Raw genomic sequence first — 27,485 nt, forward strand, 5'->3', positions numbered from 1 at the left:
TAGTTTTTAGTGCTTGTTATCACTGGTGGATTTGTTTTTTGGTTTGGTTGCTCTCTTCTTTCTTTCTTTTTTTATTATATTTTAATTTTTTTATTTTTAATAATTATTTTTATTTTAATAATGTTATTTATTTATTTATTTATTTATTTTCCTCTCTTTTTTTTTGGAGCCGTTTGGCTGTCAGGGTCTTGGTGCTCTGGCCGGGTGTCAGACCTGTGCCTCTGAGGTGAGAGAGCCAAGTTCAGGACATTGGTCCACCAGAGACTTCCCGGATCCATGTAATATCAAAGGGTGAAAATCTACCAGAGATCTCTATCTCAATACTAAGACCCAGATCCACTCAACGACCAGCAAGCTACAGTGTTGGACACTCTATGCCAAACAACTAGCAACACAACCCCACCTATTAGCAGAGAGGCTGCCGAAAATCATAATAAGGTCACAGACACCCCAAAACACACCACCGGACAAGGTCCTGCCCATCAGAAAGACAAGATCCAGCCTCATCCACTAGAACACAGGCACTAGTCTCCTCCACCAGGAAGCCCACACAACTCACTGAACTAACCCAGGACACTGGGGGCAGACACCAAAAACAACAGGAACTATGAACATGCAGCCTGCAAAAAGGAGACCCCAAACACAGTAAATTAAGCAAAATGAGAAGACAGAGAAATATGCAGCAGATAAAGAGGCAAGGTAAAAATCACCAGACCAAACAAACAAAGAGGAAATAGGCAGTCTACCTGAAAAATAATTCAGAGTAATCCTAGTAAAAATAATCCCAAATCTTGGAAAAAGAATGGAGAAAATACAAGAAACATTTAACAAGGACCTAAAAGAACTAAAGGGCAAACAAACAATGATCAACAACACAATAAATGAAATTAAAAATTATCCAGAAGGAATCAATGGCATTTTAACTGAGGCAGAAGAACTGATAAGCGCACTAGAAGATAAAATAGTGGAAATAACTACTGCAGAGCAGAATAAAGAAAAAAGAATGAACACAATTAAGGACAGTCTTAGACAACTCTGGGACAACATTAAACGCACCAACATTCAAATTTTAGGGGTCCCAGAAGAAGAAGAGAAAAAGAAAGGGACTAAGAAAATATTTGAAGAGATTATAGTTGAAAATTTCCTTAATATGGGAAATGAAATAATCAATCAACTCCAGTAAGTGCAGAGAGTCCCATACATAATAAACCCAAAGAGAAACACACCAAGACCCATATTAATCAAACTATCAAAAATTAAATACAAAGAAATATATTAAAAGCAGCAAGGGAAAAACAACAAATAACATAAAAGGGAATTCTATAAGGTTAACAGCTGAAACTCTGCAATCCAGAAGGGAGTGGCAGGATATATTTAAAGTGATAAAAGGGAAAAACCTACAACCAAGATTACTCTACCCAGCAAGGATCTCATTCAGATTTGATGGAGAAATTAAAACCATTACAGACAAGCAAAAGCTAAGAAAATTCTGCACCACTAAACCACCAACAAATGCTAAAGGAACTTCTCTACGGGGGAAATGTAAGAGAAGGAAAATAACTACAATAACAAACACAAAATAATTAAGAAAATGGCAATAGGACATACATATCAATAATACTTTAAATGTAAATGGATTAAATGCTCCAACCAAAAGACATAGACTGGCTGAATGGATACAAAAGCAAGACCAATATATATGCTGTCTAAAAGACACCCACCTCAGACCTAGGGACACTTAGTGACTAAAAGTGAGGGATGCTACCAGAAAGCTAGAGCTAATCAATGAATTTGGTAAAGTAGCAGGTTACAAATTTAATGCACAGAAATCTCTGGCATTCCTATACACTAATGGTGAAAAATCTGAAAGAGAAATTAAGGAAACACTCTAATTTACCATTGCAATAAAAAGAATAAAATATCTAGGAATAAACCTACCTAAGAGACAAAAGACCTCTATGCAGAAAACTATAAGACACTGATGAAAGAAATTAAAGATGATACAAAAGGTGGAGAGATATACCATATTCTTGGATTGGAAGAATCAACATTGTGAAAATGACTATACTATCCAAAGCAATCTACAGATTCAATGCAATCCCTATCAAACTACCAATGGCATTTTTCACAGAACTAGAACAAAAATTTCACAATTTGTATGGAAACACAAAAGACCCTGAATAGCCAAAGCAATCTTGACAAAGAAAAACAGACCTGGAGGAATCAGGCTCCTGGACTTCAGACTACTATACTACAAAGCTACAGTAAACAAGGCTGTATGGTATGGGCACAAAAATAGAAATATAGATCAATAGAACAGGATAGAAATCCCAGAGATAAACCCATGCACATATCATCAGCTTATTTTTGATAAAGGAGGCAAGAATATACAATGGAGAAAAGACAGCCTCTTCAATAAGTGGTGCTGGGAAAACTGGACAGCTACACGTAAAAGAATGAAATTAGAACATTCCATAATACTGTACACAAAAATAAACTCAAAATGGATTAAAGACCTAAATGTAAGGCCAGACACTATAAAACTCTTAGAGGAAAACACAGGCAGATCACTCTATGACATAAATCACAGCAAGATCCTTTTTGACCAACCTCCTAGAGAAATGGAAATAAAAAGCAAAAATAAACAAATGGGACCTAATGAAACTTCAAAGCTTTTGCACAGCAAAGGAAACCATAAGCAAGACGAAAAGACAACCCTCAGAATGGGAGAAAATATTTGCAAATGAAGCAACTGACAAAGGATTAATCTCCAAATATACAAGCAGCTCATGCATCTCAATATCAAAAAATCAAACAACCCAATCCAAAAATGGGCAAAAGACCTAAATAGACATATCTCCAAAGAAGATATACAGATTGCCAACAAACACATGAAAGGACGCTCACCATCCTTAATCATTAGAGAAATGCAAATCAAAGCTACAATGAGGTATCACCTCACAGCAGTCAGAATGGCCATCACCAAAACATCTAGAAATAATAAATGCTGGAGACAGTATGGAGGAAAGGGAACCCTCTTGCACTAATGGTGGGAATGTAAATTGATATAGTCACTATGGAGAACAGTATGGAGGTTCCTTAAAAAACTAAAAATAGAACTACCATATGATCCAGCAATCCCACTACTAGGCATATACCCTGAGAAAACCATAGTTCAAAAAGTGTCATGCTCATTGCAGCTCTATTTACAATAGACAGGACATGGAAACAACCTAAGTTTCCCTCGACAGATGAATGGATAAAGAAGATGTGGCACATATATACAATGGAATATTACTCAGCCATAAAAAGAAATGAAATTGAGTTATTTGTAATGAGGTGGATGGACCTAGAGTCTGTCATACAGAGTGAAGTAAGTCAGAAAGAGAAAAACAAATACCGTATGTTAACACACATATATGGAATCTAAAAAAAAAAAAAAAAACAAACTTCTGAAGAACCTAGGAATAGGACAGGAAAAAAGATGCAGACGTTGTGAATGGACATGAGGACACAGGGAGGGGGAAGGGTAATCTGGGACGAAATGAGAAAGTGGCATGTACTTATATATACTACCAAATATAAAATAAATAGCTAATGGGAAGCAGCCGCATATCACAAGGAGATCAGCTCAGTGCTTTGTGACCACCTAGAGGGGTAGGATAGGGAGGGTGAGAGGGAGATGCAAGAAGGAGGAGATATGGGGATATAAGTATATGTATAGCTGATTTACTTTGTTATAAAGCAGAAACAAACACACCATTGTAAAGTAATTATACTCCAATAAAGATGTTAAAAAAAAGATTAAAACAAAAACCCAACTCATGTTAGACATACAGTTTTCAATATAATTTCCAGGTTTTTTTAAAAATATATATATTATAAACTTCAAAGAATAACAATTACATGTTAGAAAAGATACTCCTCCATTCCCCAAATGATTTAAGTTTTCTCAATATTCAGCTGTGTGATTTAAAAAATTAAAGAAAAAGACTAATGAAGAAACACAGTTGTTTAGAAAGGCAAGTTTCTGAACAGAATTTCTGAAGAAATGTACATTCATACATCCATATATTCACTGCTTCTTTATGACAATGGATATGAAAAAGGGAATACTGAATAAGATCTCAAAATTAGTAACTATCTTAGACAACTGGAAGAGAGGATACTTTCAAACAAGAATATTTTGTGTATTGGAAAGCTGGAAGTGGAGAAATTCTTTTCTAATACCAAAATAAATTGCTTACTGGTTGATCTGTTCGGTTGATCCCAATCAAGAAGAGCAGTTCTGCTACAAAAAGGCTGATGCAGAGGTTCTTATGGATGGTGTTACGGTCACTCTGGAGCCCACGGAAAAAGCAAAATGTGAAGATGCAAATCAGGAGACAAACAAGGGACAGCAAAATTCCAACCCATGTGATCACATCCAGTAGAAGGTCATGGACCGCATCACTGTGCTGGAAACACAATAGAAAAGCCATAAGTTGCAATTATGCATAACCAATTACAAAGTTTATAAGGGCCTGTTTCTATGAAGCATGATTTTAATAATGTACTAAATATCTTCCACACATGCAATGAATAAGATAACTTAATTATTTGGGTTTTCTAATCCACAGGTAAAGCATTTTATCTTTTCTGTGAGGTGTAAATCAGTTTGTCAGTAGTGTTTGCACCTTTCTTAGCTATGTACATTTTCAGTTGTACATTTTCAACTATGTACATTTTCAGTTGAAGCATATCAACTTAATTTTGGCCAAAGATTTCAAGGTAAAGCTTTTCGTTTTTCTACCCCACATAATGTTTTTAGGTTAATATTTTTACAACTCTTGCCAGGGAATACTCTATATAAAAATTAAGTTATACACTTAGGAAAGTGGTATCACAACTGAAATTTATTTGAATCACTGAAGAATTTTTATTAAAAAAATACAATTCCTCTGTCCTATAAATCCTTTATCAGAATTTCGAAGGTTGAGTTCATAAAAGTATGTAATTTCATAAAGATCCCCAGTTAATTCTGATGGACAGCCACATATGTGTACCATATATTTAGTGGAAAATCTAAAAGAATGAGGATAGTCACTGGATTTATATTCATATTGAATGGCTTAAGGAGATCAAGAAGTTTGATCACTGAAAGGTTTTGCATGAATAGAACCTGTTATACACAGATGGAAAATAAGTATTCAGAATTACTATACCCGATAGCAGCCCAAAAGAGATAGTAGAGCCATGAAAAAGAAATACGCTCATGAAAACTTCTGCACTGAAACTACATTATGTGGCTCTGTTACAGTCCTGTGAGTTCCATACCTGCCATGTTCCTTGGTTTGTCCACTATCTCATTTCTGTCTTTGTTCTAAGATTCAAAACTCCATTTCCACTCTATGATAGTTTGCCTCCATCGAAACCACTTTTGTGAAGCTTAGAACGTATGGTAGCCCAACACATCGGTGTGCCAACATGTTGGAGCAGAATTGAGAAACTGTCTATGACTGTCAATTCCTCTTTTCTTCCTAGGTTTCTTGAAAATTATTAAAGACCTAACTTCCAACAGTAGGGGAATACATAAATAATGGTTGATATTTATGGAATGATATTCAAAAGAGGAGTAGAAAATCAGTGTTCTAGATTTATAGTCACAAACATAGATACTTCTCAAAAATCTAATATTAGGTTTAAAAAAATGTAAGTGGCAAATGTATCTATACAGTATGATACCATTTATGGAAAATTTTAAATGACACAAATCAATGGCATTGATTTTTATGGATATATGCATAAGTAGTGCAAGCATAACATGTGCATGGGAAAGTTTTTAGTTGAAAACAAAGATATATGTTTCTAATTGACATCTTTTTCAACTGTATAGATCATACACATTGATTTTTGTTTTAGGATGGAAGTTACTACATTTAGTTGTCTCCCACATTGTTAGCTCACCTTAAAAAATTCATAAATATACAGGTTTTCTATTTTTTGTTTTTATTCAAACTTTGTACCTTTATGTTTTATATAAACTTCATACAAAGATTATTCTGAATGTGGAAATTCTCCTTACAAGTGAGCCACCATGCTGTAACCTGAATCACAGCACTTCGCATATTGCTAGATACAACTTCACAGTTGTTATCTGATAAAGAACTCTGCTAGGACACTGTCAATGAAACAGTTTCAAACTATTCCTGCATAACTCTAGATGTATTTCTCGGAAGGAGCTCAAATCATTAAAGAAAACCACATGAAATTTTGATTTAACTGCTTTGTTCTCCAGGGGACACTGCTAAAGTAGTGTTGGGTCTCTGATAGCTTAAATTACTTTTACTATTGGAAAGTGGAGAGTGGTTAGTGCTACACGGTTCCCTGAACAGAGGGCTATTTGCTCTCTTCTTTGACTCAAAGGAAAGATGCTGTAATTGAGTACCAAGCACCAGCGTTCAGCACAGCAGTCTTCCATAATGGCAGGTATAATACATTCTCAAATATATCCTAAAGACCTAAAACACTAAAAAAGAAAGAAAGAAAAAGAAACCAAATAACTCCGACTTTTCCTGGGTAGTTGCATTATTAGAAATGTATTGACTTTACTCAGTGCCTTTGTAGGTCTTTCAAAAACCCCATGCAGAATTATTAAGAGAAGAATACCAAACGTCAAAACAACAGTACAAAAAGTACATAACACTCAAAGAAAGAACAAAAAAGTATAGCAATTAATTAGTAATCATCTTTCAGGTATTACTGTCTAGTTCAGAAAACATAAACAACAGCTACCTTATATGTGTTATACTGTGATCGAATGTGACTCACCACTTGAATTTTATCAGTAAGATGAAAGAAAAAGAACAATGGACATTAAACGCGAACAAGACCTATGAGTTTAGCCTTCTTTATAATAGTCTGTCATAACAGAACTTTCAGGAGGCCAAGCCATGATAAAAACCAACCCCCCTTCAAGAGGATGGTCAATTGAATAAAACTCCTAGGCATAGTTTTAACAACGTGATAATGGAGCAAGTATTCCTATTTTCAAGGTTCCACGTTTTGAGTACTCTATAACTCAATCACCCTTGACATGAACTATATACCATTATGTGACTTGAGATCTTATTAGTCTTATACCGTATTATTAGATCCTAGCACTTAGTATTGGGCTTGACACATAAAAAATGCTGAATAGGGCTTCCCTGGTGGCGCAGTAGTTGAGAGTCCGCCTGCCAATGCAGGGGACACGGGTTCGTGCCCCGGTCCGGGAAGATGCCACATGCTGCAGAGCGGCTGGGCCTGTGAGCCATGGCCGCTGAGCCTGTGCGTCCGTAGCCTGTGCTCCGCAACGGGAGAGGCCACAACAGTGAGAGGCCCGTGTACCGCAAAAAAAAAAAAAAAAAAAAAGATGAATAAATATTTGTTTTTGAATGGTTATAATAACACTACTCCACTTAAACCAAATGTCTAAGAGCTGAACCCTCTTACATCAGTATAGTTTTAGTATCCATTTAATCCCCACTGGATTTTAAAAAGTATCAATATCAAATATTACATGTTCAAAACTGAGCCCCTTCTTATCCTGTTTCTCCCTCCACTCCCAGCCCCCACTCCCAAATCTACCCTTCCTTCTGTTTTCCTCATTTCGGTAAACAGCAACTTCGTTCTTTGAAGTATTCTGGCCAAGAACTTAAGAGTCATATTGATTCCCCTTTTTCACACACTACTCTTAATCCATCAAGAAATCTTGTAGCTCCTGTCTTCTATCTGACAGCTGCTCCTCACCTCAATTGCACCAAATCGGTTAGAGCTACCTGATTTTTTTTAAACAGCCTCCTAAATGATCTCCCTACTATGACCCTCATCCATCCCCCTCTCCTCTCTTTTCAACAAGATGGAGAGCTTCTCTTTAAATACAAGCCAGATAATAAGATTAATTGATGGAGGCATCCAATGTCTCCTACCTCAATAAAAGTAAAAACCAAAGTCTTTACAAAGGACTATAATGTCCTATAAGATCTGAACTCCTTTAAAACATTTCCTATTCTCCCTTTCATTCAGTTCACTCTATCCCAGTTGGCCTCCTCTAGCCTTTGAATACATCCAGCACATTCCAGCCTCAGAGACTTTGTACTTGATGTTGCCTTGGTCTGGAATTCTCTTCCAATAAATAGCTGTGTGACTTACTTGCTAACTTCCTTCAGTTCTTCATTCAAATGTCACCTTCTCACAGAGTTTTTCTGAATCACTACATCTAAAATTGCAAACATCATTTACCCACTCTGACTCTCTATTATTTTTCCTGAATTTTTTTTCCTCTTAACATTTACCTAGACTATATATTTTATTAATATATCTTATTTATGTTTTCTACATAAACAAGAAATATTAATAAAATACATAGTCTAGAACCTATTGTATAGCACAAGGAACTCTATTCAATACTGTGTAATGGCCCATATGGGAAAATAATCTAAAAAAGAGAGGATATATGTATATGTATAACTGATTCACTTTAATGTACCCCTGAAACTAACACAACATTGTAAATCAACTGTACTCCAAAAAAAAAAAAAAAAAATTCTTGTTCATCGTCTGTGGCCTTTACTAGAAAGTACATTGTAAGAGAATAAATTGTTTAATCACCAATGTATCCCCAGGTCCTAGAAAGCTGCCTCCCATAGAGTGGATGCACAATTAATGTGTGAAATGAATAAATTAATCTCTCTTGAATTACCCTCCCTTCTGCAATGGATTTAGATTATAAACTAAAAGTTGTATCATGCTGCCCATTGCAATCTTTGGGGTTCTTTGGTTCATAAACTACCTGCTCTAAAATCTTGAGTAAAAGATAAAGAAAATTAAAGCTGGAGAATGAGGAGTTCGTTACACCATAATATCTTAAAATGTGTGGAAGTAAGAGGACTGCAGAGTAAGTATGATTAGAGTCTGAAGATGTGGATTTAACCTTGTCGCTCCAATTTTGCAATTGGACAACTTGAACAACTACTTACCCTTTAAAGTATCAGACACTTCATACATATAGAGATAAAACAGATTCACTTTGTTGTATACCTGAAACTAACATGATATTGTAAATCAGTTATACACCAATAAAAATTAGAAAAATAATCAAAAACTTCAAGGAAATTAATTTCTTAAAGAAGATGGGGAGCTGTGAGAGAAAATCTACAAGCAGAACGACAGAATGATTCATCAGAATATACTTTCAGGAAATTCATTGACTCTATCCACTCTAGAAAGAAATTTTTATGAAAACAATACTCATTTTTCAGGCTTCTTGTGAAGCTTACATTCATATATGAAATGCCAGATATTTTGTAAAAGCTACAGAAAGTTCCTGATTTTTCCTTTTATTTTCACCTCAATGAATCTGCTTTGTCCTATCACTGTGGGATTACTGAGTAATTCAAATACCACAAAAGGGGTGAGTACCACAATGAAGGAAAAAAAGGTGGCTTAAACAATGATGTTTTGTGAAACTCACTCTGTCAGTATAAAACCCTCAAATATACCAATAGGTATATTTAATGGAACTAAGCCCAAATTCATGGAAGAGGGAAATGTGACTTCTGCTTCATGATTTAAAAATAACTCAACCTGTGTACACTAAGATCTTTATGTAAATCTTGATATTTCTAACTTTATTGTCCAAAAAGCATCTTGTCAGCAAACAAGATGGAGAAATAGATTTTGAAATGTTTTCCATTTTAACTGCCTAAGTATTTCCAGATATATTGTATATTTCCAGATACACAAACTATATGAATTAATTCTGAACCTCTCTGGATGTTTTTGGCTTTTTTATAATTTTAGAAAGTTGCATTTTCCAGACATTGCTTGAACAATCACCCTATAATAATTATTAAATGTGGACAGTAATTTTCAAGAACCTGTTTTACTTTCTGCATTAAAGTGTATTATTTTAATGTTGAGTCAGAGTTGTTAAGGCATAATAATATGATTTTTAAATTGCCTCTTAAACATATCTTGTTCTGAAATACTTGTAATATAGCTAAATGAGTTTTATTTTTTCTTCTTTGCAAATGTAGGAGCACTCACTTTGTTACCAATGTATCACATCAGCATAAGGCATTGCTTTGACTCAAGAATTCCACTGAAGCTAGTAGGGTTATGAAAGGCCTATTTTCTGATAAATGTGGTAAGAACTCTGTGAAATAAGTTCCTTGCATTGTTCTAACCAATCATCGAACACATAGGTCACCACACGAATGCTTGGGAAAATAAAGGGCTCAATGGTCTGAGGCAATTAGAATTTTCTTTGCAGCAATAGGATGAAGGTCAAAGTTGAGTAACACAGTATGAAGAATGATATGATTGCATTTCTTATGATTTTTATAGTAAGTTAGCCAAAATAACTCAGCAATAATTTCCAAATTTGTATTAAGTTGAAAAAAAAATCAGTCAAATATTTTCAAGCTTTAATTGCTGAGAGAGAACCACTGGCAAGTAAAAGCACACAAAACTATTCATATCCAACTATCCTTTGAATTCAAGAGAACTTATTCAGAATATCTGTTTGGTTTCAGAAGCACAGCGTTGTATACTCTAAGTTATTTGAAGTTTTCTTGCTTTGAATTGAAAAAAAATTTTTTTTAATCGCACCATATTTGGTGAACCAGATTCACAACTACCTTAATAGAGGAAACAGAAAAGGAAATAGTAGAAAATGTGGAAACTAAGTATCTTACAGTAGTTGAGAATTAAATACAGATATAGGTTTTTAAAAAGTAAAGTTGATAAACAAAAAACAATTACTGGCCAATTAGAAATTTTTAAAGTAAATGAAGTAATCAAGCAGTAAATAAGAAAAAGATTTTAGGAGTATATGGGGTGCAGGTAGAAAATGAAGCTGGGAAGATAGAAAATTTCATCTTTAACATTTCTGAGTTAAATACAGTGATGATGATAATGGTGATGATGATAATAACAATGATGATGACAGCTAACACATAACTTTCAAAATATCAGTTTCTTTTAGAAGTGCTTATCTATTTTATTAGGGTTGTCACTTAGTCCTATAAAACACTGTGATGTGATACTATTATTATTTCCAATCTACAGATGAAAAAACTGAAGCACAGATAAGTAATTACTAGTCATTCAACTAGTAATGCAGTAGATATAGTATTAATGGTAACATGACCAAGTATCCAGTTTTGCTCAGGAACGTCTTAGTTCTAGCATTAAATTTTTCTATCCTGGGAAAATCTTCTCCCAGACATGAAACTATTCCAGAGGTCAGAGATGAGTTCAGAAGTTTGAAAGAAAAGTATAAAATCCATATGATAGTCTAGAAAATAGAGGCTGGAAGCAACACTATTTTTAGTATCAAATGTCTGTGGCATTGAATATCCACCTTCCTTAGTGACTCCTGCTGTTCTATTCCCTGACTACTGATGCTGGAAACCATGATTTGCAGTTCCTAGTAGAGAATCAGACATTGTTGTATTATTCTGAGTGATGAAACCTAAGTATGCAACTTCAGGGCCTTGTGATGCTAAATTTCTCTTTGACTTTGGATTAACTGTTGTGCTTTGTACCAAGATTGTGCTAAATTAATTTTTAACACTGTTACTATTGTGACTGTTTTCTAAGAGTTCATTGATGAAACTGAGAACAATATAATAACATGACAATACTGAAAAGGAATGCTAAATAACTGTGCTATTTTAAAGATACATGGAAGGATACATGAAGTTAGATTAGAGAGATAACCAAAACAAAGTATACTACACAAAATGTGGAAATGAATTTGGGACCAGAAGCATGTGAATGTGTGTATGGAGGCTGAATCTCACAAATCTAGGATAAGACAGGCAAGTTTTTGTAGGATAAAAAGTGGGTTTTTTTGTTTTATGTTTTTTTTAAACCTCCCCTCAAATGGTACCAATGTTCAGTTGAAATTAATGGTAGTGGAGTAAGCCTGAGTATTCCAAAAGATAAACATGTATTATTGCTTTCTTCCCTTTATTTGTCTTTGCACCTGAGTAAAGTTACTTTTCCTGATTCAGAGTTTGCAATTGAAATGTCCTATGGGTAAACAAAAGGAGAAATTTTGATAACCAATGTTTTGCTTCCTTACAGTGTAGAGCTGATTCTGTCAGATCATGCTTTCTAAAGTATATAAAGTGAAGTGTTGGATCATAGCAACAAAATAATGTTTCCCCCAGCTCTTATGCATTTTGATTTGAAAAATGGAGTTTCAAATTGTCTTCTTGATTTCCATAAAGGTTTTGATTAAACTTCAGAAGACACGAAACAAAAGACTGTTGATAACCTTGCCCATATATAAACTAGACTTTGCTCATCTATCTGTATAGTTGATGGACAGTGCAAATGTAAATTTTGGAAAATGCCATTCAGCCTATAAACTTCTAACAAAAGAAAATGAACAGTTCTTACTCACTAAATGTGCTGTACACCTTGTAGACAAGGCTGCTAAAAAGAAATGTGATGTGCTTACCTGTGATAATGAGGTTTCATAATGAAATTATTTGGTCACTTTTCAGTTTCTTCAAAATGTGTAGAAGTACTTAATGAGCCTTTTAACTTTCTAGAAATGGAAGGAGATAGTCTCCTGAGACATGTGCCTTCAAGATGGCTATTACTGGGGCTGGCCATAGACAAGATGTTAAAATACTGACCTTCTGTAAAATCATATTTCCAAAGTGTGGGACAAGAAAAATGTCTTTCTCTAACTTTGAAATATATGACAGATGAGAATGGAGAAAAATATTACAGTAAGACACATTAATATGTTTCTCTAAAACTGTTTGATGAGTTCTGAAGAGGCTATAGGGAACCTGGAAAAAGATGAACTTATTCTACCCGAGTTGCATGGACTTCTGAATAGGTTAGAACAAAAAAATCATTACAGTGAAAAACATGATTTATTTTGGGGATTTAAGACTGTTTCCAAAAATAATGTCATCAGAAAAGGACAGTCATGTTAACAGGACTTTAGCATTTCTTTCTTAAAACTATAACTTACTTGGGATCCAGTCTTTACTTCATAAAGTACAACTATTTCAGTGCTCTAAAACCATTATCCCTGATAGTGTTTAAGCTTATGCTGACATCCAATGTGCTTGGAAATGTTTATAAATCACGAACATTTTGGACATGGACAGCTAATATGATGAATTCACAGATGCAGAAGAACAAATTGACAAACAGCTGGTTTACCAAAACAAGCCTGTACATACAAAGTGGATGGGCATTTCTAGAGAGCTGGGAACTAATTCCTACAAGTCTACAAAGCTACAAAGTAAAGCTATTCATTAAAATCCTAAGTACTCCAAGCTGAACACTTTTGTTGAGAAGATATTTATTTTGATGTCATCTATTGGATTGACACCAGGAATCAATGTAATATGGGCTTGGTAAAATCAGAACTTCAGGTCAAAGTGAATTTTACTTTTGACTATATTCAGTTTTAACTTTATTAAAAAAATGAAAAATACACATAGAAAAAAACATATTTTTATTAAATATAGGTCATATATGTTTAATTACTTTGTTGTACTAACTTATTTAATTCTCACATTTATAAAATGTGCAATAATATAGCCTGAAATTTTAAATATTCAATAGACTTTTGCTGTATCAGAGGATGGAAAGACTCATTTAAAAATATTGTTATAGGTATTCACACTATTAGCACTACTATTAATTAGCATTAAATACTTCTAATTGTCACTTTTAAGTAGTAATAACACATAGGTGCATAATTACTTATTGCATATTAAGTATATTTTTTGATCTGGTAGTGCTGTTTCCTGGTTGGCTCTCTAAAAGGTTGATCACCCTAACTGGTGGCCAAATACTCCATGCTCTTAACAATACTGCTAACAGTGCGGAGGACCACAGATCCTCTCCTACATTTCTTTTGTAGACTCAATTATACTAAGCCCCTTAGGACTAAACAGAGGTAGGGTTCACGGGTGAAAACTTCTTGATTATCCTTTAAATACAATGATTAAATCCAGTGGTTTTGTTAAAACAAAGTTTGCTGGGGATCATTCAGCAAATTTCCTGATTCTCAGACAAAATGGGTAACTTCGTTTAAGATTGTTTTCATTAAAACACAAACGCACACACACACACAATTTTTGAAAGTACTTCTTAAAGGGTTAGGTGCAATGGAATGGGATAGAGGAGCTGAAGTATAAGTGAAGGGAAACCATAGAAATGCCAGACTTGAATTACTCAGATATGTTTACTATTATTATTTACCTGTATTTTTTTTTTTTTTTTTTTTTTTGCGGTACGCGGGCCTCTCACTGTTGTGGCCTCTCCCGTTGTGGAGCACAGGCGCCGGACACGCAGGTTCAGCGGCCATGGCTCACGAGCCCAGCCGCTCTGCGGCATGTGGGATCTTCCCGGACCGGGGCACGAACCCGTGTCCCCTGCATCGGCAGGCAGACTCTCAACCACTGCGCCACCAGGGAAGCCCCTACTATTATTTAAATATCATTCTTTTCATAGAGCCATTTCCTTTGGCATGTAAGGAATGATAAATTTACCACAATGAGAGAGAAAATTTTAAAATAGAGACAAATAGAATTAGGCTTAACAGAGAAAGTAATTTTGCATAACTACATTATAAAAACCAAATAAATAGAAAACACACCAAGCCAAAAACATCTAATAAAATTTGGTAGATTCATCCTAACATTGGATGCCTACTGTGTGCCAGGTACTGAATAAAACAAAATGGAAATATAAATATATACACACGTACACACACACATTTATCTCATTTTTACTTCATTATTCATATTCATTTGGTTTTCTTAGCTATACCAAATTCAGGAAAAAGAAAAAGGGGATAATGGTTATTAGGCTTTCCTTTTTCCATTCTCATGAATAAGTTTATTGCATTTTAAACAGAGTAGGGATCTTCCAAATAATAACACTGGGGACAAATATCCCAAAGGCCTCGAGTCAATAGCTTGAGCTAACATTAAATTTTACAAAATTAACAACTTAAAAGTTCCATGATTGGCTTTTTAAATCAGCAAGTAACCAAACATAGAAGATCTTTAAACCATAATGCTTATGCTGTGAGAATACACAAAGGAAACTGGCAGTTCTCTGAATGGTCTATAACAAGGTAGGAAAAATAATTTAGTTCAGCCATATTTTTGTTCACTTGTTTTTAAAATCTTACACACAAGTTGACCTTACTGCCTATCTTAGAAATCTATAAAACTATTCTGGAAAATCTAGCCTAATTCCTCTAGAGTTCAATAGTTCTCTAGCTTTATGACTTTATTTACTAGACACAGTAGAATGAAATAGGCCAGGAAAAAAGAAAAACAATCACAGAAGAGTCTGAATGTTAAAAAAAAAAAAAGGGGGTAAAATTTTACAACCCAGAACAAATAGACTACAGTTAGTAAACATATCAACTAATTCTTACCAAGAACAGTATAAGCAATTAAGGATAGTTTTAGAATATTAGGATGGAGAAACTTTTCATGCCTGCGTCTTTTGCTTGACTGGTTGATTATACTTTCTCAAGCACGGGTAAATTGGGTGAGTAGAGCCAATATACTAAAAAAAATTGTCAATTTCATTGTGATAAAAAGAATCTGTCACTGTGAACAGTGATGAAAAGCACTGGCCTAAATGTCTTTCTTTCAGGTACAGGTAGATGATTATTAGTTATTAGAAACTCAATTAACTATTTGGGTCTTGATAGTTAACTACTCCCAGGATCAAGAGCTCAAAGGTTTTGAGGACAGTTAAGCAGATAGTGAATTAAAAAATTATATTTTCAGAAAACTTTATAATTCTCAACAAGATTTTAATAGATTTTGTTATTCAATCCCCCAAAATAATCCTGAGATAATGTTAGAAATAATTTTATTACTCTCCATTAACTGATTAATAATGGGAACAGTGAATCCAAATGATTTGCTAAAGATAGAGGCAATTACTTAAAGAACTGGAATCAGGACCCTAAGCCTCCTAACTTTTCTTATTCCGACCTCCCTGCAAATTATAAAATGGGAAAATAAATTATGATGACAATTCCTATTCTGGTTCTGTGGATCAAATGAGATAATGTATGTAGACACTAAAGAAATGATATTAATTCCTCTATCATTGAACATATTGGGCCTTTCTGAGAGTTTAGTCCTCACCAGATCTCTACTTTTTGCAATCTCCATAAACTTTATTACTTATATTTCTCACTAGAATTGCAGATGCATCTCCAGCTGCTATTTCTAGCCATGCTTATTTACTGAAGATGATAAAGAACCTGAAAATTGTAAGGGTAAGGATCTAGTGTGCATATGAGAAGATTGCAGGTCTCTTTCTGCTTAAAAATTCTACTACAACTCAGAAATAAAAACAATCAGAAGAGTGTAATTAATACTATCTTGAATATAAATTTTACTGAAAATATACACTTCAAAACCACAAAAATGCAGCCTTACTTCAGGTTACTTCAAGCCTGTTGCTCTCATTTTGCTTAAAGTTATGTCATTTCATCTAGAGCATCTTCTCTGACCTCCCAAGGTCAAGTTAAGGCTTTTCCCCATGTGTTTCTACAGCATTCTCTACCACAACAATAAGACATTTCTTATAAGATATAGATTATGCTGATTACTTATCTGTATTACTAATTAGATCATAAACTTTGCCTGTCACAAAGATAGTACTTAACTATTTGAGGAACAAGTAAAGGGTAGACTTAACAGATTACAATGAAATAAACTGAGATTAATAAAACAAACTTTCCAGATATGTTTCCATATGTTCCTCTTAATTACAAAAACTTCAGTGTTCCTGTACAATGTAAATTTAACAAAATGATCAAACTTAGTAACTCTACTAAGGGGCTTCCTGATACAATGGGAAGGATACTGCATCTCCTACAGGGTATTTTTGTCAAAAATGTTTAACCTGGATCTAATTATGAGAAAAAAAATCAGAAAGATTGAGATTGTGAAACATTCTACAGGACAAATGGCCTGGACTCTGCAAAGTGTCATTTTCATGAAAGACAGAAACAGGCAGGGATACTTCTAAAGAAGAGCAAAGAAATGTCACAACTAAAGGTACTGTGATCTTTGATCAGGCCCTAAGTGGAAATACAATGGCTGTAAAGGACATTATCAGGATAATTAGAAAATCTGTGTATGAATTATACAGTAGATGATAATATTTAGTCAAAGTTAAATTTCTTATGTGTTTTAATGGTAGAGCATGTTCTTGAAACCTATTTGCTATAAAATTTAGGAAGTAAATATTATAAAATCAGCAATTTACTTCCAACGATTCAAATAATACAGCAAAATATATATGCATGTACATACACAGAATAGTGACAGTCAAATGTGTCAAAATTTAAATATGAATTCAGAAAAAGGGGTATATGAGTGTTTATTGTAACACTCTTTCAACTTTCCTATAAAAGTTCTATAAAAAGAGTGGAGAAAATAAGTAATAAAATAATTTTTCTTTCCACTCCAGCTACACTGTTCTCCTTGCAGTTCTTCAGAATCACAGAATCACCCCTGCTTCAGGTTCTTGTTCTTGTTCCATCTTCCTGGAAGAGTCTTTCCCCAGATAATCTGAAAGACTGATTCTCAGTTCTTTCAGGTCTCTGCTCCTAACACTGAGCTTGGGTCCAGTGGAGGAGGCAGAAAATAAAACAGCAAATAAATAATTTCAGATTTTAATAAATCTAGGAAGGAAACATATCATTATAAAACTGCTTGATGAGAAGGTCCAAGAACAGTTCTTGGTTCTAAGAGGTTGTCAATTTTTTTGATAGAGTTAATATTTAAGATAATATAATAAAATCTTACATTTTTGATCATTTTTGAAACCATTTTGTTTTCATGGAATTTTACATATTTGTAGGGTATTCAACTTGTGAGTTATCTAGGGTTTTTTTTCCTGTAAATAAATACATTGTTTAAAGTACTATGTAATATTTATGATTTTTAATCTCTACCTTCACCTCAGTCCCACTGCACTATAGATGGCAAAATACAAAATGAACATAAAAATTTGGGAATGGAAGTGTACAACCTTTAGCATTATACATTAAACATTTTATTTTTCACTAATAAAATCATTTTTTAAACTCAAATTAACTTTTCTTTTGAACTTTAAAAAAGTAAAAATACTCTGTTTGAAAAGCAAGTACTTTTCTTCATATGCAACTGCAGAACCTTACAGTGTATTTTCTTCTAACCTAGAAAAAGTGTAGTTATAAAATATTTGACACACAGAATCCATGGTATGAAGTTAAAAATTTCCAAATTGTCATTGTTTTAAATCAATACTAAATTTAAAAAGAAACACAATGATTTTAAATAGCAAAATAATGCCTATACTTGGACTGTGGTAAAGTTGGGGTAGGGGCAATAGGATATACTAAGCTCAAAAGAAAAGAGAAGGAGAAAGAGAGAGTTGCAAGCATCTAACTAAGGAAAGTGAAGCCTTTTAAAGATAATAAAAATCAATGTCAAGTTGAACTGACAGAAATGAGTAGGGAGACTTTTTTTTTTATTATCCCCAAAGAATTATAATTTGGGTAGAGGAAAAAGCTATAGGTGATATAAATTGTCAGACCATTTTCTAAAGCATTTGTTACTGCGCTGTACAAAACCATAGTAGAAATGTTAATTAGTCAATTAGTTTGAAACATGATCCTGCAAACTAAAATACTCCACCCACAAAGAGAATCACTGGTATGAGAAGAGACAGACATTTGAATTTAGTGTATTCAACACTCTACTGAACAACAGACAAATAAACCTCCAGGTGATTCCAATAATGGAAAAGTTTTTAAAATGTCATGCATACTACCACAGTTTGATATAAAATTACATAAATTTCCATAATTATTACTTTTGTATCTAAAAGAGAAGACAACCAAATGTTTCCTTAGACAAGAGAAGTAGAGAAAACTCGAAAGTAGTTAGTCAGCTGTGTTCCTGAAACTGAGCAGGACCCTGTGGGGCTCCTAGGCACAAAATTCTTTCTGTGCCCCTCATTTCTTGTTTGTAGGAAATAGGCTTCATTCAATCTCCATGACATTCCCCTGAGTTCCAAAGGGCAGGTTCAAACAGTTGCTAATCAGGGAAGGGAGGGGATACAGAGACAAGGGAGAAGCAGTAAAGAAATAATAGTGACGCCTTGGGGCAGAATCCTGGTTCCTCCTCAAGAGATACATATAACAATATCTTTTAGCTCTTCTGTAGAACTAAAACCCCCACCAAATGGAAGATGTTAACTACTTGATGAAGCATTCCTCATTGCAGAGAGAAGGTCACAGTTCGATAACCCCCAGAACCACAGAATCCTATCACAAGACCACCGGATGCCAAATGATTTCTGGATTGAAGGAATGCAGGCCCTGCATGCACGCTGATCCTTATCAGCAGCACTGCCCCTTGAACCATTACTATAAGACTCCTTTACAACCTCACCCCCAGGTGGGGACACAGACTTTTGAGGGTATTAGTCCACTGTGGCCCCCTATCCCTGACAAAAGAATAAAGCTATTCCTTTCTACTTCACCCAAAACTCAGTCTTCGAGGTTCAACTTGGTGCCCATACACTGAGGCCAGGTTTTGGCAACACTGCCACCTTGGGGCATCCCTTTCCTTCTTTTATCTGCTCAAATTGACCTATGAAATTGACCTCAGATTGACCTCAGAGCTATGAAACCTCTCTGAGCACCCCATTCAAAAACCAGCCTGAATACTTCTCTCCATTGATAAAGTATAAATTGACTGAGGCCAGGGACCTGTTTTGCTTTATTTCCCACAGTATTTTGTGGGAGTGGGGTAATCTGAAATTTTAAAAGGGTAGACAAGGAAAGCCTCTTTGAGAAGGTTACACTGGAACAAAGACTTGAAGGAGATGAGAAAGCTGACCTTGTGGCTATGGGGGGGGGGGAAGGGTAGGAGAAGGGAAACTTTAAGTCTAACCTGAGCAAGCCTGATGCGTTTGTGGAAAGGCAAGGAAGCCAAGTGAGCAAGGGGAAGAGTAGTCGGAGAGTAGGTCAAGAGTTTCTAAAGGGGTCAGGATTTGGGACTTTGCTTTTATTGAGATAAGAAGTTATTCAGGTTGGATCAAAGGTGTGAAGTACTTGATCTGCATTTTAAAGGGATTACAGTATGGCTTTTTGAGAATAAATCAGAAGAGTGACTCACATTTTAAGAGTATCCCTCTGGCAATTACGCTGAGAATAAATTTAAGAAGGACAAGAAATAAAGCAAGGAGACCAATTAAAGGGCTGTAACCAAACAGCAGAGGAGAGAGGTTAAGGGCTGGAATCCAGGTGGTAGCAATGAAGATGCTAAGTTGTCAGATGCTGGATCTGGCAGGATATGCTCATGAGATTGGGTGTGCAGTGTGAGTGAAAAGAAACAAATCAAAGATGGTGTATGGTTTAGGGCTGGAGCACCTGGAAGAACAGAGTAACCATTTACTAAGAAGGAAAGGACAGATGGGAAAACACCAAAAGTGTAGTTCTAGAATTGTGACCCTTATTAGAAATCTAGGTGGATATATCAAGTTAACTGTTGTATCTAGGAGTCTGGAGTTAAGAAATGGAGATAGAAGTCTGGGAATCATGAGATGATGTTTACAGCCATATGGACATATGAGATCAACTACAGAGAAAGAATGGATAGTACCTAGACTACATCTATGATTACGCTCCGGGCCAGAGCAACAACAAGAGGATGTGGAGATGAGGAGGAATGAGTAAAGGAAGCTAAAAAGGACCAGCTGCTGAGGAAGGAAAGAAGCAAGAGAGAATGGTGCACCCAAAGCAAAGTGAAGAAAATCTTCCAAGAATTTGCTTGATACAAATTCTCCACAGGTTACCTTACTAAATTCATCCTACCCATGCTTCAGAGAAGGTCACTTTTTTGATAAGCCCTCTCTGACCAGTACTGCTTTAGATAGACGATCCCCCTCTGTGTCCCTAAATCACAGTGTGGGCCTCAATTATAAGACATCACATTTACGACTGCAGCTTCACTTCTTTGTCCTTTCTTTCCCCTCAGAAATGCAAGTTCCACGAGGGCCAGAAACTTCACCAGAATGCTGGAATCTAGTGATATCTCTGGCAAATCAGGAGAAAGTTACATTTATTGACAGCCTACGGTGTAGCAGGCAACATGTCAATACCTTTCCTCAGGTGTTTGAAAATTGTTAGTAAAAAAAAAAAATGAAGGAAGTACTGAATGAATAGCAGAGGTAACACAGATGATAGAAAAGGCTACTCAGTACACAGGTAGAACCCTGGAGTGAAGACCCACTCATTAGGGCACCACAGCTTAATAGCAATAGCAACAAGACTACTCAGCTAACTCTTCTTGCTCTCATCAAGCAAAATTCTCGAATATAATTTTGTTTCCTTTATAGATTTTCCTGTGGAGTTAGGAAGTGATAACTAGCAAGCACAAATATCTGTTCTAACTGGCTGTTGCATATCTCACTGTGCATGAATAAGTTAGCATTCATTTTTAGACATTAGTCTAATGTAAGTTTGGTTGATTTGTTTCCTTTTGGACTTCCAGGGATGATCTTTCTGCTTGTTTTTCGTTTTTTCAAGTGCCAAAATCATGTGGTGTGATCAAGATGGGAATGACCCAGGCAATTGCAAGAGATTGTGATACAAGAAACCCAGGGCATGCTTACTGTATGACTGACTGTCAAAGGAAAATATTGACTTCCACCTATTTTTATCTCTTGTTGACACACAGTAATGGTCACAGTCGAGATGCTTGCGTGATGGACTGGGTAGAGATTGTTATGCAATGAACTGAGCAAAAAATTATTTTTTTGTGGTTGCTTGAAATATGATCCATTTTTCTGTGTTTGAATTTATTCCCTAAACTGAAAAGATAGAATTCTAGAGCCATACGAATACATTCCAGGTTTAAACCTAACATTTGTTAGTGCAGCCAATCTTACTAAGCTTGATCAATGCGTGAAGCTCTGACATATTACGGTTTGTAGTCCTTTAAAGATCAAACTTGACTGCGTTGACACAGCTAAGGTAATTTATTCCTAAGGTCCTGAGTGGGCTTGGATTTGGTCTCCCTCTAAGATACCTGCATCATCTCTAAGTTCAACAGAGTCAAAGAAAATTTTGGATGAAATTATTGGATAAATGGTATCAGGTGGATAAAACCTTTGCCATGGTTTTCATGTTTTAAAATGTATTGGACAGTGATACTTCCTCTATTTTTATTGACATCAGGAAGATGACAATTCACAAGTATATAATTTCTTGTTACTAACCCAGCTATCAATTTCTATAACCAAGCTAATAATCCCTTTGTATTTTTATGTCCTAAGTATATCTGAAATCTAAATCCTCTTCCTGCCTTCCAAGACTACCAGTCACTTGGCAACAGACTGATGCAGCCAAGTTAGCCACGTTTCTGATTTTGGAAACAACCTATCACTTAGATTTTTCCTTAGAATAGTGTCTTCTTGAATGGACAGAATGATTACATTATGTTAGAATTTGCCAGGCTCTATGTATTACAATGCTTTGTGTACTGTGTTTAACAGCTATTTTCCCAATACTCATTTTGAGAGTATTTAATCCCATGCATGGCTCCTTAGTCTTCAGCCTACTAGATCCCAGGTTTCTAACCCTATCACACTGGCCTTTGGTGCTGGGGTCCTACCTTGCCCTGTTCATGAGGATATGGTTTGATATTTACTCACACAAAATAAAAGCAGGGAAGAATAGGGGAAGTTTTCTTAGCAAAATTTTATTTTATAAGCAAATTTCAATTTTACGACCTATACTGATAATAGAAAAAAAGGGTTCTTTGACTCATCAATAGGATATGGGTTGAACAACAGAGAGTTCTTGAATAGAATTACTGTGGAAGTAGAAATACACTCAAGTTGGACATGGAGTTAGGACTTTTTACAGTTAATGTCTTAACTGTATGCTAAGCCATTTTTATTTTATGGTATGTATCTTACCTTAACTTCCACATGTGCCATCAGTACTGCAAAATTCGTTAGGTGGTTACAAGAGCATGTAGTATGTGTCTTATTTGTTGTCAGGAGCCGACAGCCTTGGGTTGACCAATAACCTGTCATTGTGCGCTTGGAATAGCTCCAAAATGAACAGTTAGGATTGAAGTTTTCCTCAGACTGCTACAGGAAAAAAACATCAACAAAGCCAATAACTACTTTTTCATCATGTAAATTAGGTAGGCATTTTCTTTACATCTAACACAACTTCACACTATGTTTCAATTTTTGTGGAGAGGTCTACCAGAGTTTTCATATTAAGTGGGGCTTATCAATTCTAAGCAAATTTGAATATATGTTGTTATTTAATCCCCCTGATTAGAGGTGACTTCATTTTTCAAAAGTAATATTGAAGGAATACTAGTATCATTGTCTCAGAATCACATCAATTAATTTATACTGCAAAGCAAAGAATTGCTCCATACAATGAACTTCTGATAGTATGGTTTTAAAAAAATCTTTGTTCAATTTACAATACAATCCTTGCATATACATAAAAATATATCTACACACAAAGACATAACTACTTGTAACATCAGTTGAGCTATGCTGAGTTCCACTGAACATATTGCTAGCTCTTTTTAATTATAGAGAAGCATTTATAAATCCATCTATGAATGTTGTTACCTTAAGTATATACATATACAAGAATTATTCTCCTCTCTCATTTTGGAAAAAGAAATCACTAATCATTTTATAGACAATGAATTGCTATATGTCAAAAAATAGGGAAAAAGAAAAAAAATTAAGACACTTCATGCTCTTGTTATAACAAATATAGATAATGTGGACAAAAAACTTCACATGCCATTTTTTTTACCTTAATGTGTTTAACAGTGAACACCACAGGATCAGCCAAATAAACCTTATTACTGAATTCTTTGTTTATTGCTGCTGTAATAACTGGGGAATTGACGATAACAGAATGATTGGTGGACATAGCCTCTGTTCCCAACTTCATGCTGGCATTCTCCGTGGACAAATAAGGACCCAAGTTGTTATACAGGACAAAGGCCACTCTGATCTCTCCTAAAATAAGTACATATATATTGGAAGAAACTGATTAGCTTGTACATCCCGCTTAAATTAGAGAGTTCTAATTAGATTGTAATCAAATCTGTATAATATATATATTCACAACAAAATTCAAATATTCGTTTCAACCAAAGTGCCAAGTCATTAATGAGGAAAGTCAAATGATACTGAAACAACTACATATCAGTATTAAAAAAAAAAAAATGAACTTCAATCCCTAACTCATTCTATACTCAGAACTTAATTCAAGATGGATCACAGTCCTAAATATAGAAATCAGAACCAGAGAGTCTCTGGAACAAAATATAGGATACCTTTGTGATCTTGGGAAGGCAAAGATGCCTTGGATAGGACTCAGAAAACACTAACCATAAAATAAAAAATGGTAAACTAAACTTTATCAAAATTGAAACTTTGTGCCTATCAAAATACAACATTAAAAAAATGAGTAGGCAAGCTACAAACTAGGAAATATATATATATATATATATATATATATATATATATATATATATATATATACACACATATGACTCCAATATATAAAGCATTTCTGCTACTCAACAGTAAAATTATAAATAACATACTAAAATAGCAAAAGACATAAAAACACACTTTAAAAATAGATATATAAAAAGCTAAATGGGACTTCCCTGGTGGCACATTGGTTAAGAATCTGCCTGCCAATGCAGGGGACATGGGTTCGAGCCCTGGTCCAGGAAGATCCCACATGCCGTGGAGCAACTAAGCCTGTGCACCACAACTACTGAGCCTGCGTGCCACAACTACTGAAGCCTGCACGCCTAGAACCCGTGCTCTGCAACAAGAGAAGCCACTGCAATGAGAAGCCCGCATGCGACAATGAAGAGTAGCCACAACTAGAGAAAGCCCACGTGAAGCAACAAAGACCCCACACAGCCAAAAATAAGGATATAAACAAATTAATTTTAAAAAAAGCTAATAGACACATAAAAATTAACATCATTAGTAATTAGGGAAATAAAAATTAAAATTATATTGAGACACCATTTCATACCCACTAGGATCTCTGAAATTCACACTATAAAATACTAGCCACACTAATGTTAGTAAAAATGTGGAACAAATGAAATTCTGCATACTACTGGTGAGAGTGTAAAATGGTTCAACTACTTGGAAAAATGTTTGGCAATTTCTTACAAAGTTAAATATATATCTACCCTTCCTAGATACAAGAAAATATATATCCACAAAGAAAAATGGTTGTATAAGAATGTTTATAACATCCTTATCCACAACAGCTCCAAACTAGAAACAACTCAAAAATCTATCAATAGGAGAGTAAATAAATTATGGCTTATTAAAATAATAGAGTTACTATACATCAATAAAGAACAAACTAATGATAGATGGAGCATGATGACTGAATCACAAAAATATTATACTGAGATAAAGAATACAGACAGAAAGAGTACATACTGTATGACTCCAGTTACATGAAGTCTAAGAACAGGTAAAATTTGTCTTTAGAAATAGTAAGGAGAAGAAAGTAGTTCATCAGGTGGGGAGATGGGGTGAGAAGAGTGAAAAGAGGTATCAGGACATTTTCTGGGTAATACATGAGATTTTCATCTTAGTTTATGTGATATCACAGAAGAATGTACAACTGTCAAATTCATCAAGCTAAACAGAAGATATGTGCATTTTATTTTATGCAAATTATATCTCAATTACAATCAAAACAAAACAAAGACTCAAAATCTTTACCTGTGGTTGCCAAGGGGGAGAGGGTGTGAGGGAGGGATTGATTGGGAGTTTGGGATTAGCAGATGCAAACTATTATATATAGAATGGGTAAACAAGGTCTTACTGTATAGCACAGGGAACTATATTCAATATCCTGTGATTAACCATAATGGAAAAGAATATAAAAAGAATGTATATATGTATAACTGAATCACTTTGCTGTACAGCAGAAATTAACACAGTATTGTAAATCAACTATACTTCAATAAAATAAATTTAAAAAATCTTTATCTGTCTTAAAATTCAATTATCATGCTCTTTTAAGATCACTATCTCCATACCTCCTTCTACCTTATTTTTTTCCCCTTATGGCAATCTTTTACAAGTAATCCTCTGTAAAGTTAACCTTCTTTTAGGATGTTTTTAAAATTTTGTGTCACTTCCTTTCTTAAAATAAGTCAAGCCCTATGTTTTACTTCCAGTATAAATTCATTTTGGTGGATCCCCAAGAGACAGGAACTGCACTGACCACTGTGGTAACTAAGACGAGGAAGTCACAGTCCTTATCCCTGAATGTTAGAGTCAAGTGGGAATAAAGACAATAAATTTTTTTCCTCCATTTTCTTGAGGAGGAAGGGAGCTGTCTTGCTCTTGCTCTCATGGAGATCATCTTCTAGAGAAAGAGTCAGACAATAAGCAGGCAACTTAAAAATAATAATAATTAATAATAATATAATTTCATATAATGGTAAGTAAATAAATGCTATGAAGAAGTGCTGGCAGAAATGGCTAATGGGAAAATAGTGGTTGGGAAAGAGTAGTCCACCTTCGAGGAGATAGGAAAAGCTTTCCTAAAGGGTTAAGATTTATAATGAGCAGTGAATGATAGAGAAGTTTCTATAAAAAGAAATATAAAATATGCATTCCAGAAGAAAGAAAATGCAAACATCTGATGAAGGAACACTCTTGGTGTGTTCAAGGAATAGAATCAAGACTGAATTAGGGAACCCTGTGCACTGTAGATAAAAATATAATTGATATAGCCACTATGGAAAATAGTATGGAGAGTCCTCAAAAAATTAAAAATAGAACTGCCATATGATCAGCAGTTCTACTTCTGCATATTTATCTGAAGCAAACAGAAACACTGACTTGAAAAAATCTATGCACCCTCATTTTCATTGCAGAATTATTTATAATAGCCAAGACATGGAAACAACCTAAATGTCTACTGATGGATGAATGGATAAAGAAAATGTTATATGTATAATTATACATAGAGATATAAAATGGGGAATGGAATATTATTCAGCCATAAAAGGGGAAATTTTGTCATTTGCTATAACCTGATGGACCTTGAGGGCATTATGCTAAATGAAATAAGTCAGATAAAGATAAATATCTCACTTACATGTGGAATTTTAAAAACAAACAAACAAAAAAAATAAAGAAAACAGACTGCTAATTGCTAGAGGTGAGGGGTGGGAGTAGGCAAAATGGGGGAAGAAGGTAAAATGTAAAAACTTCCATTTATAAAATAAAAAAGTCATGGGGATGTAATGTGTGGCATGGTGACTATAGTTAATATTGGGTTGGTCAAAAAGTTCGTTTGGAGGTTTCTATAACACCTTACGGAAAAACTCGAACGA

The 27,485-nt window shown here is 34.7% G+C and overlaps 1 protein-coding gene across 22 annotated transcripts in view; it reads right to left on the reverse strand.

The window, feature by feature from the left end:
* ADGRL3 (adhesion G protein-coupled receptor L3) overlaps positions 1-27,485 on the reverse strand; it is a 581,523-nt gene that overhangs the window by 97,079 nt on the left and 456,959 nt on the right. For all 22 annotated transcript variants that reach the window (XM_081254129.1, XM_081254127.1, XM_081254128.1 and 19 more), the window contains 3 exons: positions 23,897-24,105; positions 23,023-23,199; positions 4,248-4,457 (listed from right to left, as the gene is read on the reverse strand). In XM_081254129.1, the coding sequence (XP_081110255.1) occupies positions 4,248-4,457; positions 23,023-23,199; positions 23,897-24,105 (596 nt within the window). The remainder of the gene's footprint in view (positions 1-4,247; positions 4,458-23,022; positions 23,200-23,896; positions 24,106-27,485) is intronic.

This window comes from Mesoplodon bidens, assembly GCF_964165515.1.
Source record: "Mesoplodon bidens genome assembly, chromosome: 1".
NCBI lineage: Eukaryota > Metazoa > Chordata > Mammalia > Artiodactyla > Ziphiidae > Mesoplodon > Mesoplodon bidens.